This window comes from Salmo salar, chromosome ssa13, assembly GCF_905237065.1.
Source record: "Salmo salar chromosome ssa13, Ssal_v3.1, whole genome shotgun sequence".
NCBI lineage: Eukaryota > Metazoa > Chordata > Actinopteri > Salmoniformes > Salmonidae > Salmo > Salmo salar.
This window is the reverse complement of record NC_059454.1, coordinates 107,999,556-108,015,607: the sequence shown is the minus strand read 5'-3', so window position 1 is coordinate 108,015,607 and position 16,052 is coordinate 107,999,556. Positions and strand designations below refer to the sequence as shown.

General features: G+C 38.2%; 1 protein-coding gene across 13 annotated transcripts in view; it reads right to left on the bottom strand.

The window, feature by feature from the left end:
• Positions 1 to 16,052, bottom strand: part of LOC106568540 (transcription factor 4) — a 428,072-nt gene that overhangs the window by 316,247 nt on the left and 95,773 nt on the right. For all 13 annotated transcript variants that reach the window (XM_045692640.1, XM_045692649.1, XM_045692645.1 and 10 more), the window contains 2 exons: positions 8,565 to 8,620; positions 288 to 390 (listed from right to left, as the gene is read on the bottom strand). In XM_045692640.1, the coding sequence (XP_045548596.1) occupies positions 288 to 390; positions 8,565 to 8,620 (159 nt within the window). The remainder of the gene's footprint in view (positions 1 to 287; positions 391 to 8,564; positions 8,621 to 16,052) is intronic.

Below are 16,052 nucleotides of genomic sequence, written 5' to 3'. Positions count from 1 at the left end.
TCTGTCGTTCTGCCCCTGAACAAGGCACTGTTCCTAGGCCGTCATTGTAAATATGAATGTGTTCTTAATTAACTGACTTGCCTGGTTAAATAAAGGTGAAATAAATAAATCCCAAACAGACTGGAAGGAACCTCTTAAGCTGTTCCCGACACTTTCTAAGAATATTGAACTGTGTGTTCGCTTCCTGTTTTTACCTCCTATAAACAGTTATTTGTCATGTAGCCATTTGCATGATCTCGTTCCTCCAAATAAAATTCATGTTGGTAAATGTTTTTTAAAAATCTTACCTGTTAGTCTGGAGCTGAGGTATGGAGGAGAGATGTTGTCGTTTGGGTGTGACCCCATTTCACGGCTAGTCATGTGAGTGTACTGGGAAACGTCAGCATAACTCTGGAACACAGAGAGAGTACAGACTGGGTCAGGACAGTAACCTAGTAACTATGTAATACAGTACTGACTGGGTCAGGACAGTAACCTAGTAACTATGTAATACAGACTGGGTCAGGACAGTAACATAGTATCTATGTAATACAGTACTGGGTCAGGACAGTAACATAGTAACTATGTAATACAGTACTGACTGGGTCAGGACAGTAACCTAGTAACTATGTAATACAGTACTGGGTCAGGACAGTAACATAGTATCTATGTAATACAGTACTGACTGGGTCAGGACAGTAACCTAGTATCTATGTAATACAGTACTGGGTCAGGACAGTAACCTAGTAACTATGTAATACAGTACTGGGTCAGGACAGTAACCTAGTAACTATGTAATACAGTACTGACTGGGTCAGGACAGTAACATAGTAACTATGTAATACAGTACTGACTGGGTCAGGACAGTAACCTAGTAACTATGTAATACAGTACTGACTGGGTCAGGACAGTAACCTAGTAACTATGTAATACAGTACTGACTGGGTCAGGACAGTAACCTAGTAACTATGTAATACAGTACTGACTGGGTCAGGACAGTAACATAGTATCTATGTAATACAGTACTGGGTCAGGACAGTAACATAGTGTATATGTAATACAGTACTGGGTCAGGACAGTAACCTAGTATCTATGTAATACAGTACTGACTGGGTCAGGACAGTAACATAGTATCTATGTAATACAGTACTGACTGGGTCAGGACAGTAACCTAGTAACTATGTAATACAGTACTGACTGGGTCAGGACAGTAACCTAGTAACTATGTAATACAGTGACTGGGTCAGGACAGTAACCTAGTAACTATGTAATACAGTGACTGGGTCAGGACAGTAACCTAGTAACTATGTAATACAGTACACTGGGTCAGGACAGTAACCTAGTAACTATGTAATACAGTACTGACTGGGTCAGGACAGTAACCTAGTAACTATGTAATACAGTACTGGGTCAGGACAGTAACATAGTATCTATGTAATACAGTACTGACTGGGTCAGGACAGTAACATAGTATCTATGTAATACAGTACTGGGTCAGGACAGTAACATAGTATCTATGTAATACAGTACTGGGTCAGGACAGTAACCTAGTAACTATGTAATACAGTACTGACTGGGTCAGGACAGTAACCTAGTAACTATGTAATACAGTACTGACTGGGTCAGGACAGTAACCTAGTATCTATGTAATACAGTACCGACTGGGTCAGGACAGTAACCTAGTATCTATGTAATACAGAGACTGGGTCAGGACAGTAACATAGTATCTATGTAATACAGTACTGGGTCAGGACAGTAACCTAGTATCTATGTAATACAGTACTGACTGGGTCAGGACAGTAACCTAGTATCTATGTAATACAGTACTGGGTCAGGACAGTAACATAGTATCTATGTAATACAGTACTGGGTAAGGACAGTAACATAGTATCTATGTAATACAGTACTGGGTCAGGACAGTAACATAGTATCTATGTAATGCAGTACTGACTGTGTCAGGACAGTAACCTAGTATCTATGTAATACAGTACTGGGTCAGGACAGTAACATAGTATCTATGTAATACAGTACTGGGTAAGGACAGTAACCTAGTAACTATGTAATACAGTACTGGGTCAGGACAGTAACATAGTATCTATGTAATGCAGTACTGACTGTGTCAGGCTAGTAACAGAACGAACACAAACTTCTGATTAATAATGACCCAGCTCAGCTTTTTGTAAATCAACAAACCTTTCTAAAGAAGTGCTGACAACTACAGAGAAGAGTTAGGCTGTATGAATAACAGTTACAGTTCTGTAGAGGAGAATGAGAATCTACTGTAGGACTGACTTCTATACTACAGGTTATATATACTACAGGTTATATATACTACAGGTTATATATACTACAGGTTATATATACTACAGGTTATATATACTACAGGTTATATATATATTACAGGTTATATATATATTAGAGGTTATATATACTACAGGTTATATATATTACAGGTTATATATACTACAGGTTATATATATTACAGGTTATATATACTACAGGTTATATATACTACAGGTTATATATACTACAGGTTATATATACTACAGGTTATATATACTACAGGTTATATATATTACAGGTTATATATACTACAGGTTATATATATATTAGAGGTTATATATACTACAGGTTATATATATTCTAGGTTATATATATTACAGGTTATATATAATACAGGTTATATATATTACAGGTTATATATACTACAGGTTATATATACTACAGGTTATATATACTACAGGTTATATATACTACAGGTTATATATATTACAGGTTATATATAATACAGGTTATATATACTACAGGTTATATATATTACAGGTTATATATACTACAGGTTATATATATTACAGGTTATATATACTACAGGTTATATATATTACAGGTTATATATATTACAGGTTATATATATTACAGGTTATATATACTACAGGTTATATATACTACAGGTTATATATACTACAGGTTATATATATTACAGGTTATATATATTACAGGTTATATATACTACAGGTTATATATACTACAGGTTATATATACTACAGGTTATATATACTACAGGTTATATATATTCTAGGTTATATATACTACAGGTTATATATACTACAGGTTATATATACTACAGGTTATATATATTACAGGTTATATATATTACAGGTTATATATACTACAGGTTATATATACTACAGGTTATATATATTACAGGTTATATATACTACAGGTTATATATACTACAGGTTATATATATTACAGGTTATATATACTACAGGTTATATATATTCTAGGTTATATATACTACAGGTTATATATACTACAAGTTATATATAATACAGGTTATATATACTACAGGTTATATATATATTACAGGTTATATATATATTACAGGTTATATATATTACAGGTTATATATACTACAGGTTATATATATTCTAGGTTATATATACTACAGGTTATATATACTACAGGTTATATATAATACAGGTTATATATACTACAGGTTATATATATATTACAGGTTATATATATATTACAGGTTATATATAATACAGGTTATATATATATTAGAGGTTATATATATTACAGGTTACATATATTACAGGTTATATATATTACAGGTTATATATAATACAGGTTATATATATATTACAGGTTATATATATTACAGGTTATATATACTACAGGTTATATATATTACAGGTTATATATATTACAGGTTATATATATTCTAGGTTATATATACTACAGGTTATATATACTACAAGTTATATATAATACAGGTTATATATACTACAGGTTATATATATATTACAGGTTATATATATATTACAGGTTATATATATTACAGGTTATATATACTACAGGTTATATATATTCTAGGTTATATATACTACAGGTTATATATACTACAGGTTATATATAATACAGGTTATATATACTACAGGTTATATATATATTACAGGTTATATATATATTACAGGTTATATATAATACAGGTTATATATATATTAGAGGTTATATATATTACAGGTTACATATATTACAGGTTATATATATTACAGGTTATATATAATACAGGTTATATATATATTACAGGTTATATATATTACAGGTTATATATACTACAGGTTATATATATTACAGGTTATATATATTACAGGTTATATATATTACAGGTTATATATATTACAGGTTATATATATATTACAGGTTATATATATATATTAGAGGTTATATATATTACAGGTTATATATATATTACAGGTTATATATATTACAGGTTATATATATATATTAGAGGTTATATATATTACAGGTTATATATATATATTACAGGTTATATATATTACAGGTTATATATATTACAGGTTATATATATATTACAGGTTATATATATATTACAGGTTATATATATATTAGAGGTTATATATATTACAGGTTATATATATTACAGGTTATATATATATATTAGAGGTTATATATATTACAGGTTATATATATTACAGGTTATATATATTCTAGGTTATATATACTACAGGTTATATATACTACAGGTTATATATATTATAGGTTATATATATATTACAGGTTATATATATTCTAGGTTATATATACTACAGGTTATATATACTACAGGTTATATTCATTCTAGGTTATATATACTACAGGTTATATATATTCATGGATATATATATAACAGGTTATATAAATTACAGGTTATATACATTACAGGTAATATATATTACAGGTTATATATACTACAGATTACATATACTACAGATTATATATATTACAGGTTATATAAATTACAGGTTATATCAATTACAGGTTATATATATTACAGGTTATACATATACTACAGGTTATATATATTACAGGTTATATATACTACAGATTACATATACTACAGATTATATATATTACAGATTATATATAGTACAGGTTATATATACTACAGGTTATATATTATAGGTTATATAAATTACAGGTTATATATATTACAGGTTATATATATATATACTACAGTGTATATATATTACAGGTTATATAAATTACAGGTTATATATATTACAGGTTATATATATATATATACTACAGTGTATATATATTACAGGTTATATATATTACAGGTTATATATACTACAGTTTATATATTATAGGTTATATAAATTACAGGTTATATAAATTACAGGTTATATATATTACAGGTTATATATATACTACAGTGTATATATATTACAGGTTATATATTACAGGTTATATATATTATTGGTTATATAAAATTATAGGTAATATATATAAAGTACAGGTTATATATAATACAGGTTAAATATTATAGGTTATATAAATTACAGGTTATATATATACAGGTTATATATATTACAGGTTATATATACTACAGGTTATATATATTACAGGTTATATATATTACAGGTTATATAGATTATAGGTTATATATATTACAGGTTATATATATTACAGGTTATATAGATTATAGGTTATATAGATTATAGGTTATATATATTACAGGTAATATAAATTATAGGTTATTTAAATTATAGGTTATATATATTACAGGTTATATATATTACAGGTTATATATATTACAGGTTATATATATTACAGGTTATATATATTGTAGGTTATATAGATTATAGGTTATATATATTACAGGTTATATATATTACAGGGTATATATACTACAGGTTATATCAATTACAGGTTATATAAATTATATGAATTACAGGTAATATAAATTATAGGTTATATAAATTACAGGTAAAATATATAAATAATAGGTTATATATACTACAGGTTATGTATATTATAGGTTATATAAAATACAGATTATATAAATTGCAGGTTATATATATATTACAGGTTATATATATTACAGGTTACATATACTACAGTTTATATATATTACAAGTTATATAAATTACAGGATATATATATTACAGGTTATTTAAATGAAAGGTTATATAAATGACAGGTTATATAAATTACATGTTATATATATATATATATATATATATATATATATATATATACATATATTACAGGTTATATAAATTACAGGTAAAAAATATAAATTACAGGTTATATATACTACAGGTTATATATATTATAGGTTATATAAAATACAGGTGATATAAATTGCAGGTTATATGTATTACAGGGTATATATATATATATATATATATATATATATATTACAGTTTATATATACTGCTCAAAAAATAAAGGGAACACTTAAACAACACTTCCTAGATCTGAATGAAAGAAATAATCTTATTAAATACTTTTTTCTTTACATAGTTGAATGTGCTGACAACAAAATCACACAAAAATATTCAATGGAAATCCAATTTATCAACCTATGGAGGTCTGGATTTGGAGTCAGACTCAAAATTAAAGTGGAAAACCACACTCCAGGCTGATCCAACTTTGATGTAATGTCCTTAAAACAAGTCAAAATGAGGCTCAGTAGTGTGTGTGGCCTCCACGTGCCTGTATGACCTCCCTACAACGCCTGGGCATGCTCCTGATGAGGTGGCGGATGGTCTCCTGAGGGATCTCCTCCCAGACCTGGACTAAAACATCCGCCAACTCCTGAACAGTCTGTGGTGCAACGTGGCGTTGGTGGATGGAGCGAGACATGATGTCCCAGATGTGCTCAATTGGATTCAGGTCTGGGGAACGGGCGGGCCAGTCCATAGCATCAATGCCTTCCTCTTGCAGGAACTGCTGACACACTCCAGCCATGAGGTCTAGCATTGTCTTGCATTAGGAGGAACCCAGGGCCAACCGCACCAGCATATGGTCTCATAAGGGGTCTGAGGATCTCATCTCGGTACCTAATGGCAGTCAGGCTACCTCTGGCGAGCACATGGAGGGCTGTGCGGCCCCCCAAAGAAATGCCACCCCACACCATGACTGACCCACCGCCAAACCGGTCATGCTGGAGGATGTTGCAGGCAGCAGAACGTTCTCCACGACGTCTCCAGACTCTGTCACGTCTGTCACATGTGCTCAGTGTGAACCTGCTTTCATCTGTGAAGAGCACAGGGCGCCAGTGGCGAATTTGCCAATCTTGGTGTTCTCTGGCAAATGCCAAATGTCCTGCACGGTGTTGGGCTGTAAGCACAACCCCCACCTGTGGACGTCGGGCCCTCATACCACCCTCATGGAGACTGTTTCTGACCGTTTGAGCAGACACATGCACATTTGTGGCCTGCTGGAGGTCATTTTGCAGGGCTCTGGCAGTGCTTCTCCTGCTCCTCCTTGCACAAAGGCGGAGGTAGCGGTCCTGCTGCTGGGTTGTTGCCCTCCTATGGCCTCCTCCACGTCTCCTGATGTACTGGCCTGTCTCCTGGTAGCGCCTCCATGCTCTGGACACTACAGCAAACCTTCTTGCCACAGCTCGCATTGATGTGCCATCCTGGATGAGCTGCACTACCTGAGCCACTTGTGTGGGTTGTAGGCTCCGTCTCATGCTACCACTAGAGTGAAAGCACCGCCAGCATTCAAAAGTGACCAAAACATCAGCCAGGAAGCATAGGAACTGAGAAGTGGTCTGTGGTCACCACCTGCAGAACCACTCCTTTATTGGGGGTGTCTTGCTAATTGCCTATAATTTCCACCTGTTGTCTATTCCATTTGCACAACAGCATGTGAAATTTATTGTCAATCAGTGTTGCTTCCTAAGTGGACAGTTTGATTTCACAGAAGTGTGATTGACTTGGAGTTACATTGTGTTGTTTAAGTGTTCCCTTTATTTTTTTGAGCAGTGTATATTACAAGTTATATATATTACAGGTTATAAAAATTACAGGTTATTTAAATGACAGGTTATATATATTACAGGTTTTATATATATATATATATATATATATATATATATATATATATATATATATTTATATATATACTACAGGTTATATATATTACAGGTTATATAAATTACAGGTTATATAAATTACAGGTTATATATATAAATTACAGGTTATATATATTATTGGTTATATATATTACAGGTTATATATATATTACAGGTTATAAATATATTACAGGTTATATATATTACAGGTTATATATATATTACAGGTTATATATATTACAGGTTATATATATTACAGGTTATATATATATATATTACAGGTTATATATATACTACAGTTTATATATATTACAGGTTATATAAATTAAAGGTTATATATATTACAGGTTATATATATTACAGGTTATATATATTACAGGTTATATATATATTACAGGTTATAAATATATTACAGGTTATATATATTACAGGTTATATATATATATATTACAGGTTATATATATACTACAGTTTATATATATTACAGGTTATATATATTAAAGGTTATATATATTACAGGTTATATATATATTACAGGTTATATATATTACAGATGATATAAATTATAGGTTATATATATTACAGTTTATATAAATTATAGGTTATATATATTACAGGTTATAGAGTTAGAAGTATAGATTTCCTCCTTTGACATATTTCTACAGGTATTACACATTATACTGCTATGTGTATCTGTGGAACTCACCTTTGAAGGGGCACCTCTATGTCCCCAAGTCCCTGCACTGGCTCTGTCCCCCATGTCTACAACAAGAAGACAGAAAGAAAGACAGAACATGGGTATGAACATCATCTACCAGGAAATAAAGAACTTGTGTGACTTCACCTTGTTTATTATTTACATCTATCGCCAGCAGCTAAATATGGATTAAATCGGCCATTTTCATCACTTACAAAACCTGACAATAACCTCAACATTTACTACTGAAAATTGTTCTCCACAATAATATTTCCAGTAATCCTGATGCGCGATGCAAAAACAAAAATAAACACCCCAAAAACCACCGTAATATTATAGTTATTACAATTATTACAACTGATTGTTGTTTTGTTATCTACATTCTGCCCCGACCAAAGGTCACCCAATAATACGAATAGTTTAATTACGATTAAAGCGGCAATCAGCAGTAGAAACAATAACAATGCGTTCTCTCCTTCCCGGTTTCAGTAAAACGCTGAGGAATAGGACTGGAGAAATGTAACCACTTTCACATTTCTAGACAGAGCTATGGATCCAATGACTGACCTTTCGTCGTATCAAAATGATGTTTTGAGGCTATGGGTTTAAAGTGGTATTTTGTTTAATGTAAAACATTCTATATAATCAATGTGCTTTTTGTTAATCTGAACTGGTACAGTCTCACGTATCTCGATTCAACACATTCTTTATTCTCTTTATTTCTTCGTTCTTCAGAAAACCGTCCCTTTGTGTCCGTGTACAGAGGAGGAATTACATACACTGTAGAGTTAATCTGACACCATTGATAGCGTACGGAGGACACAATGCAAACATCCCAGCTCTGTTACAAAACACTTTGGGAGCTGTGGAGAACCACTGCCTAGTCTACAGCGTGGAGAGTCACTACCTAGTCTACAGCGTGGAGAGTCACTACCTAGTCTACAGCGTGGAGAGCCACTACCTAGTTTACAGAGTGGAGAGTCACTACCTAGTCTACAGTGTGGAGAGTCACTACCTAGTCTACAGTGTGGAGAGTCACTACCTAGTCTACAGCGTGGAGAGTCACTACCTAGTCTACAGTGTGGAGAGTCACTACCTAGTCTACAGTGTGGAGAGTCACTACCTAGTCTACAGTGTGGAGAGTCACTACCTAGTCTACAGTGTGGAGAGTCACTACCTAGTCTACAGTGTGGAGAGTCACTACCTAGTCTACAGAGTGGAGAGTCACTACCTAGTCTACAGTGTGGAGAGTCACTACCTAGTCTACAGCGTGGAGAGTCACTACCTAGTCTACAGAGTGGAGAGTCACTACCTAGTCTACAGAGTGGAGAGTCACTACCTAGTCTACAGAGTGGAGAGTCACTACCTAGTCTACAGTGTGGAGAGTCACTACCTAGTCTACAGTGTGGAGAGTCACTACCTAGTCTACAGTGTGGAGAGTCACTACCTAGTCTACAGTGTGGAGAGTCACTACCTAGTCTACAGAGTGGAGAGTCACTACCTAGTCTACAGTGTGGAGAGTCACTACCTAGTCTACAGAGTGGAGAGTCACTACCTAGTCTACAGTGTGGAGAGTCACTACCTAGTCTACAGTGTGGAGAGTCACTACCTAGTCTACAGCGTGGAGAGTCACTACCTAGTCTACAGTGTGGAGAGTCACTACCTAGTCTACAGCGTGGAGAGTCACTGCCTAGTCTACAGTGTGGAGAGTCACTGCCTAGTCTACAGAGTGGAGAGTCACTGCCCAGTCTACAGAGTGGAGAGTCACTGCCTAGTCTACAGAGTGGAGAGTCACTACCTAGTCTACAGTGTGTAGAGTCACTACCTAGTCTACAGCGTGGAGAGTCACTACCTAGTCTACAGCGTGGAGAGTCACTACCTAGTCTACAGAGTGGAGAGTCACTACCTAGTCTACAGAGTGGAGAGTCACTACCTAGTCTACAGTGTGGAGAGTCACTACCTAGTCTACAGCGTGGAGAGTCACTACCTAGTCTACAGTGTGGAGAGTCACTACCTAGTCTACAGTGTGGAGAGTCACTACCTAGTCTACAGTGTGGAGAGTCACTACCTAGTCTACAGTGTGGAGAGTCACTACCTAGTCTACAGTGTGGAGAGTCACTACCTAGTCTACAGAGTGGAGAGTCACTACCTAGTCTACAGTGTGGAGAGTCACTACCTAGTCTACAGAGTGGAGAGTCACTGCCTAGTCTACAGAGTGGAGAGTCACTACCTAGTCTACAGTGTGGAGAACCACTTCCTAGTCTACAGAGTGGAGAGTCACTACCTAGTCTACAGTGTGGAGAGTCACTACCTAGTCTACAGAGTGGAGAGTCACTACCTAGTCTACAGTGTGGAGAGTCACTACCTAGTCTACAGTGTGGAGAGTCACTACCTAGTCTACAGCGTGGAGAGTCACTACCTAGTCTACAGAGTGGAGAGTCACTACCTAGTCTACAGAGTGGAGAGTCATTACCTAGTCTACAGTGTGGAGAGTCACTACCTAGTCTACAGTGTGGAGAGTCACTACCTAGTCTACAGCGTGGAGAACCACTACCTAGTCTACAGTGTGGAGAGTCACTACCTAGTCTACAGTGTGGAGAGTCACTACCTAGTCTACAGCGTGGAGAACCACTACCGAGTCTACAGCGTGGAGAGTCACTGTGTGGAATAAGGACAGAAATCAGTACTCAAGAGTCAAAGTCAGTCAACCTTCATGTGTTTGCTGTTGTCTGTCTCCAGATCTGTGCCTGAGCGAAGGACTCATCAGTCAGTAGCTGTAATGTTCTCTATGTAAGTATATACTGTATATATAGGTGTTCCTGACTGTCCCATTCAGAACTCAACCAGGTGGATGGACACCAGTGCTCCTCTGCTCTTCACTCGACATACACACAGATGAGAGAACAACTGGTGGGATTGGTCCCATATGGACGATAGCTTGACTTCAGCCCCGGGCGTCTCACCAGGTAGATAGATACCACTGCTCTTCACTCAACAAGTTAAAATACATACAGATGACAGAACAACTCCTCTTACAACTACGGTTGCTGGAAGCAGTGGGATTTGAACCCACACATCCTTAGAGACTGGAGAGATAGTTTATGAAGAACCAGGGTGTTGTGGGGTACTGAGTACCTACCCTAAACACGTTGTGGGGTACTGAGTACCTACCTAAACACATTGTGGGGTACTGAGTACCTACCCTAAACACGTTGTGGGGTACTGAGTACCTACCTAAACACATTGTGGGGTACTGAGTACCTACCCTAAACACATTGTGGGGTACTGAGTACCTACCCTAAACACGTTGTGGGGTACTGAGTACCTACCCTAAACACGTTGTGGGGTACTGAGTACCTACCCTAAACACGTTGTGGGGTACTGAGTACCTACCCTAAACACATTGTGGGGTACTGAGTACCTACCCTAAACACGTTGTGGGGTACTGAGTACCTACCCTAAACACGTTGTGGGGTACTGAGTACCTACCCTAAACACGTTGTGGGGTACTGAGTACCTACCCTAAACACGTTGTGGGGTACTGAGTACCTACCCTAAACACGTTGTGGGGTACTGAGTACCTACCCTAAACACATTGTGGGGTACTGAGTACCTACCCTAAACAAGTTGTGGGGTACTGAGTACCTACCCTAAACACATTGTGGGGTACTGAGTACCTACCCTAAACACGTTGTGGGGTACTGAGTACCTACCCTAAACACATTGTGGGGTACTGAGTACCTACCCTAAACAAGTTGTGGGGTACTGGGTACCTACCCTAAACACATTGTGGGGTACTGAGTACCTACCCAAAACACGTTGTGGGGTACTGAGTACCCACCCTAAACACATTGTGGGGTACTGAGTACCTACCCTAAACACATTGTGGGGTACTGAGTACCTACCTAAACAACAGTACACAGGGCCTACAGTATACACTCTTAGACAAAAAGGTGCTTTCTAGAACCTAAAAGGGTTCTTCGGCAGTCCCCATAGGATAAACTATTAAAGAAGCCTTTTTGGTTCCAGGTAGAACCCTTTTGGTTCCCCATAGAACCCTTTTGTGTTCCACGTAGAACCCTTTCCAGAGGGTTCTACATGGAACCCAAAAGGGTTCTATATGGAACCCAAAAAGGGTTCTACCTGAAAACCAAAAAGGGTTCCATCTGAAACCAAGAAGGTTATCCTATGAGGAGAGCCTAAGAACCCCATTGGAACCCTTTTATCTAAGGGTGTAGGCTAGTACATAAAACATGACAGCTCGAGGGACGCAGTGAAAGATCAGATCAATCTCCTTTACTACTGTAGCAGCCTGTCTGTCTGTCTGTCTGTCTGTCTGTCTGCCTGCCTGCCTGCCTGCCTGCCTGCCTGCCTGCCTGCCTGCCTGTCTGTCTGTCTGTCTGTCTGTCTGTCTGTCTGTCTGTCTGTCTGTCTGTCTGTCTGTTACACCTGTCTGTCTGTCTGTCTGTCTGTCTGTCTGTCTGTCTGTCTGTCTGTCTGTCTGTCTGTCTGTCTGTTACACCTGTCTGTCTGTCTGTCTGTCTGTCTGTCTGTCTGTCTGTCTGTCTGTCTGTCTGTCTGTCTGTCTGTCTGTCTGTCTGTCTGTCTGTCTGTCTGTCTGTCTGTCTGTCTGTCTGTCTGTCTGTAACACCTGTCCATCTATCTACTCTGGGCCTATACTGACTTTAGAAGCATTTGTAAACCTTGAATACGTCTACAAGTTTTCATTTCCTGAACGTGATGTGAATGTTGAGCGGCTTCACAGGAAGTAGATTGTACGTCTGTAAAAAGGATCGCAGAACCTTCCCCCGAGGATGATTACTGTATTATCTAAAATAAACTTTCTAGAATCATCCGCACAACTGAATGTGTTTTGGGAACATTTTGTGATTTTTGCGATGTTCCCACCAGACCGTTCCCACAACCAAATGAAACATTCTGGGAACTTTTAAAGAACAGACGAAATGTGTTTAGGGAACGTTTTTGCAACGTCAAGCGAATGTTTTATACAAACATTGTATAATCATTAGCTCAACTGGACAGTTTTCTGTCTTATGAGAACATTTGCCGCGACCTAACAAATGTTCTGGGAACTCTCTCTCTCTCTCTCTCTCTTTGTCACAGAGTCAGATATGGTAGCTTTTAGCTTATTCTGGGGCACACACACACACACACACACACACACACACACACACACACACACACACACACACACACACACACACACACACACACACACACACACACACACACACACACACACACACAGAAAAGTGTAGAAGAGTAGGTCTCCTTTAATAAATCAATTTTACAGGATTAGAGCGAGCGATAGTGCTCCGTAATCCACAGTGCTTTTGTAGAGAGAGAGGGACAGAGAGACAAACCCAATTCTGATAAACTCCCATATCTACTGGGTGAAATACCACAGTGTGACATCACAGCATCAAGATGTGTGACCTGTTGTCACAAGAAAAGGTCAACCGGTGAAGAACAAACACCATTATAAATACAACCCATATTTATGTTTATTTTCCCTTTTGTTCTTTAACCATTTGCACATCATTACAACACTGTATATAGACATAATATGATATTTGTAATGTCTTTATTCTTTTGGAACTTCTGTGAGTGTAATATTTACTGTTCATTTTGTATTGATTATTTCACTTTTGTTTATTATTTACTTCACTTGCTTTGGAAATGTAAACATATGTTTCCCATGCTAATAAAGCCCTTAAATTGAATTTAATTGAGAGACAGAGAGAGAGAGAGAGACAGGGCATTCTGTGGGCTACAGGGCATTCTGTGGGCTACAGGGCATTCTGTGTGCTAAAGGGCATTCTGTGAGCTACAGGGCATTATGTGGGCTACAGGGCATTCTGTGGGCTACAGGGAATTATGTGGGCTACAGGGCATTCTGTGTGCTACAGGGCATTCTGTGAGCTACAGGGCATTCTGTGTGCTACAGGGCATTCTGTGGGCTACAGGGCATTCTGTGGGCTACAGGGAATGCTGTGTGCTACAGGGCATTCTGTGTGCTAAAGGGCATTATGTGGGCTACAGGGCATTCTGTGGGCTACAGGGCATTATGTGGGCTACAGGGCATTCTGTGGGCTACTGGGCATTCTGTGGGCTACAGGGCATTATGTGGTCTACAGGGCATTATGTGGGCCACAGGGCATTCTGTGGGCTACAGGGAATTATGTGGGCTACAGGGCATTCTGTGGGCTACAGGGAATTCTGTGTGCTACAGGGCATTATGTGGGCTACAGGGCATCCTGTGGGCTACAGGGCATCCTGTGGGCTACAGGGCATTCTGTGTGCTACAGGGCATTCTGTGGGCTACAGGGCATTCTGTGGGCTACAGGGCATCCTGTGGGCTACAGGGCATCCTGTGGGCTAAAGGGCATTCTGTCTGCTACAGGGCATTCTGTGGGCTACAGGGCATTCTGTGTGCTACAGGGCATTCTGTGAGCTACAGGGCATTATGTGGGCTACAGGGCATTCTGTGGGCTACAGGGCATTCGGTGTGCTACAGGGCATTCTGTGTGCTACAGGGCATTCTGTGTGCTACAGGGCATTCTGTGAGCTACAGGGCATTCTGTGTGCTACAGGGCATTCTGTGGGCTACAGGGCATTCTGTGGGCTACAGGGTATTATGTGGGCTACAGGGCATTCTGTGGGCTACAGGGCATTCTGTGGGCTACAGGGCATTCTGTGGGCTACAGGGCATTCGGTGCGCTACAGGGCATTCTGTGTGCTACAGGGCATTCTGTGTGCTACAGGGCATTCTGTGTGCTACAGGGCATTCTGTGAGCTACAGGGCATTATGTGGGCTACAGGGCATTCTGTGGGCTACAGGGAATTATGTGGGCTACAGGGCATTCTGTGGGCTACAGGGCATTCTGTGTGCTACAGGGCATTCTGTGAGCTACAGGACATTCTGTGTGCTACAGGGCATTCTGTGGGCTACAGGGCATTCTGTGGGCTACAGGGAATGCTGTGTGCTACAGGGCATTCTGTATGCTACAGGGCATTCTGTGGGCTACAGGGCATTATATGGGCTACAGGGCATTCTGTGGGCTACTGGGCATTATGTGGGCCACAGGGCATTATGTGGGCCACAGGGCATTATGTGGGCCACAGGGCATTCTGTGGGCTACAGGGCATTCTGTGGGCTACAGGGCATTCTGTGGGCTACAGGGAATTCTGTGTGCTACAGGGCATCCTGTGGGCTACAGGGCATTCTGTCTGCTACAGGGCATTCTGTGGGCTACAGGGCATTCTGTGTGCTACAGGGCATTCTGTGAGCTACAGGGCATTATGTGGGCTACAGGGCATTCTGTGGGCTACAGGGCATTCGGTGTGCTACAGGGCATTCTGTGTGCTACAGGGCATTCTGTGTGCTACAGGGCATTCTGTGTGCTACAGGGCATTCTGTGGGCTACAGGGCATTCTGTGGGCTACAGGGCATTCTGTGGGCTACAGGGCATTCTG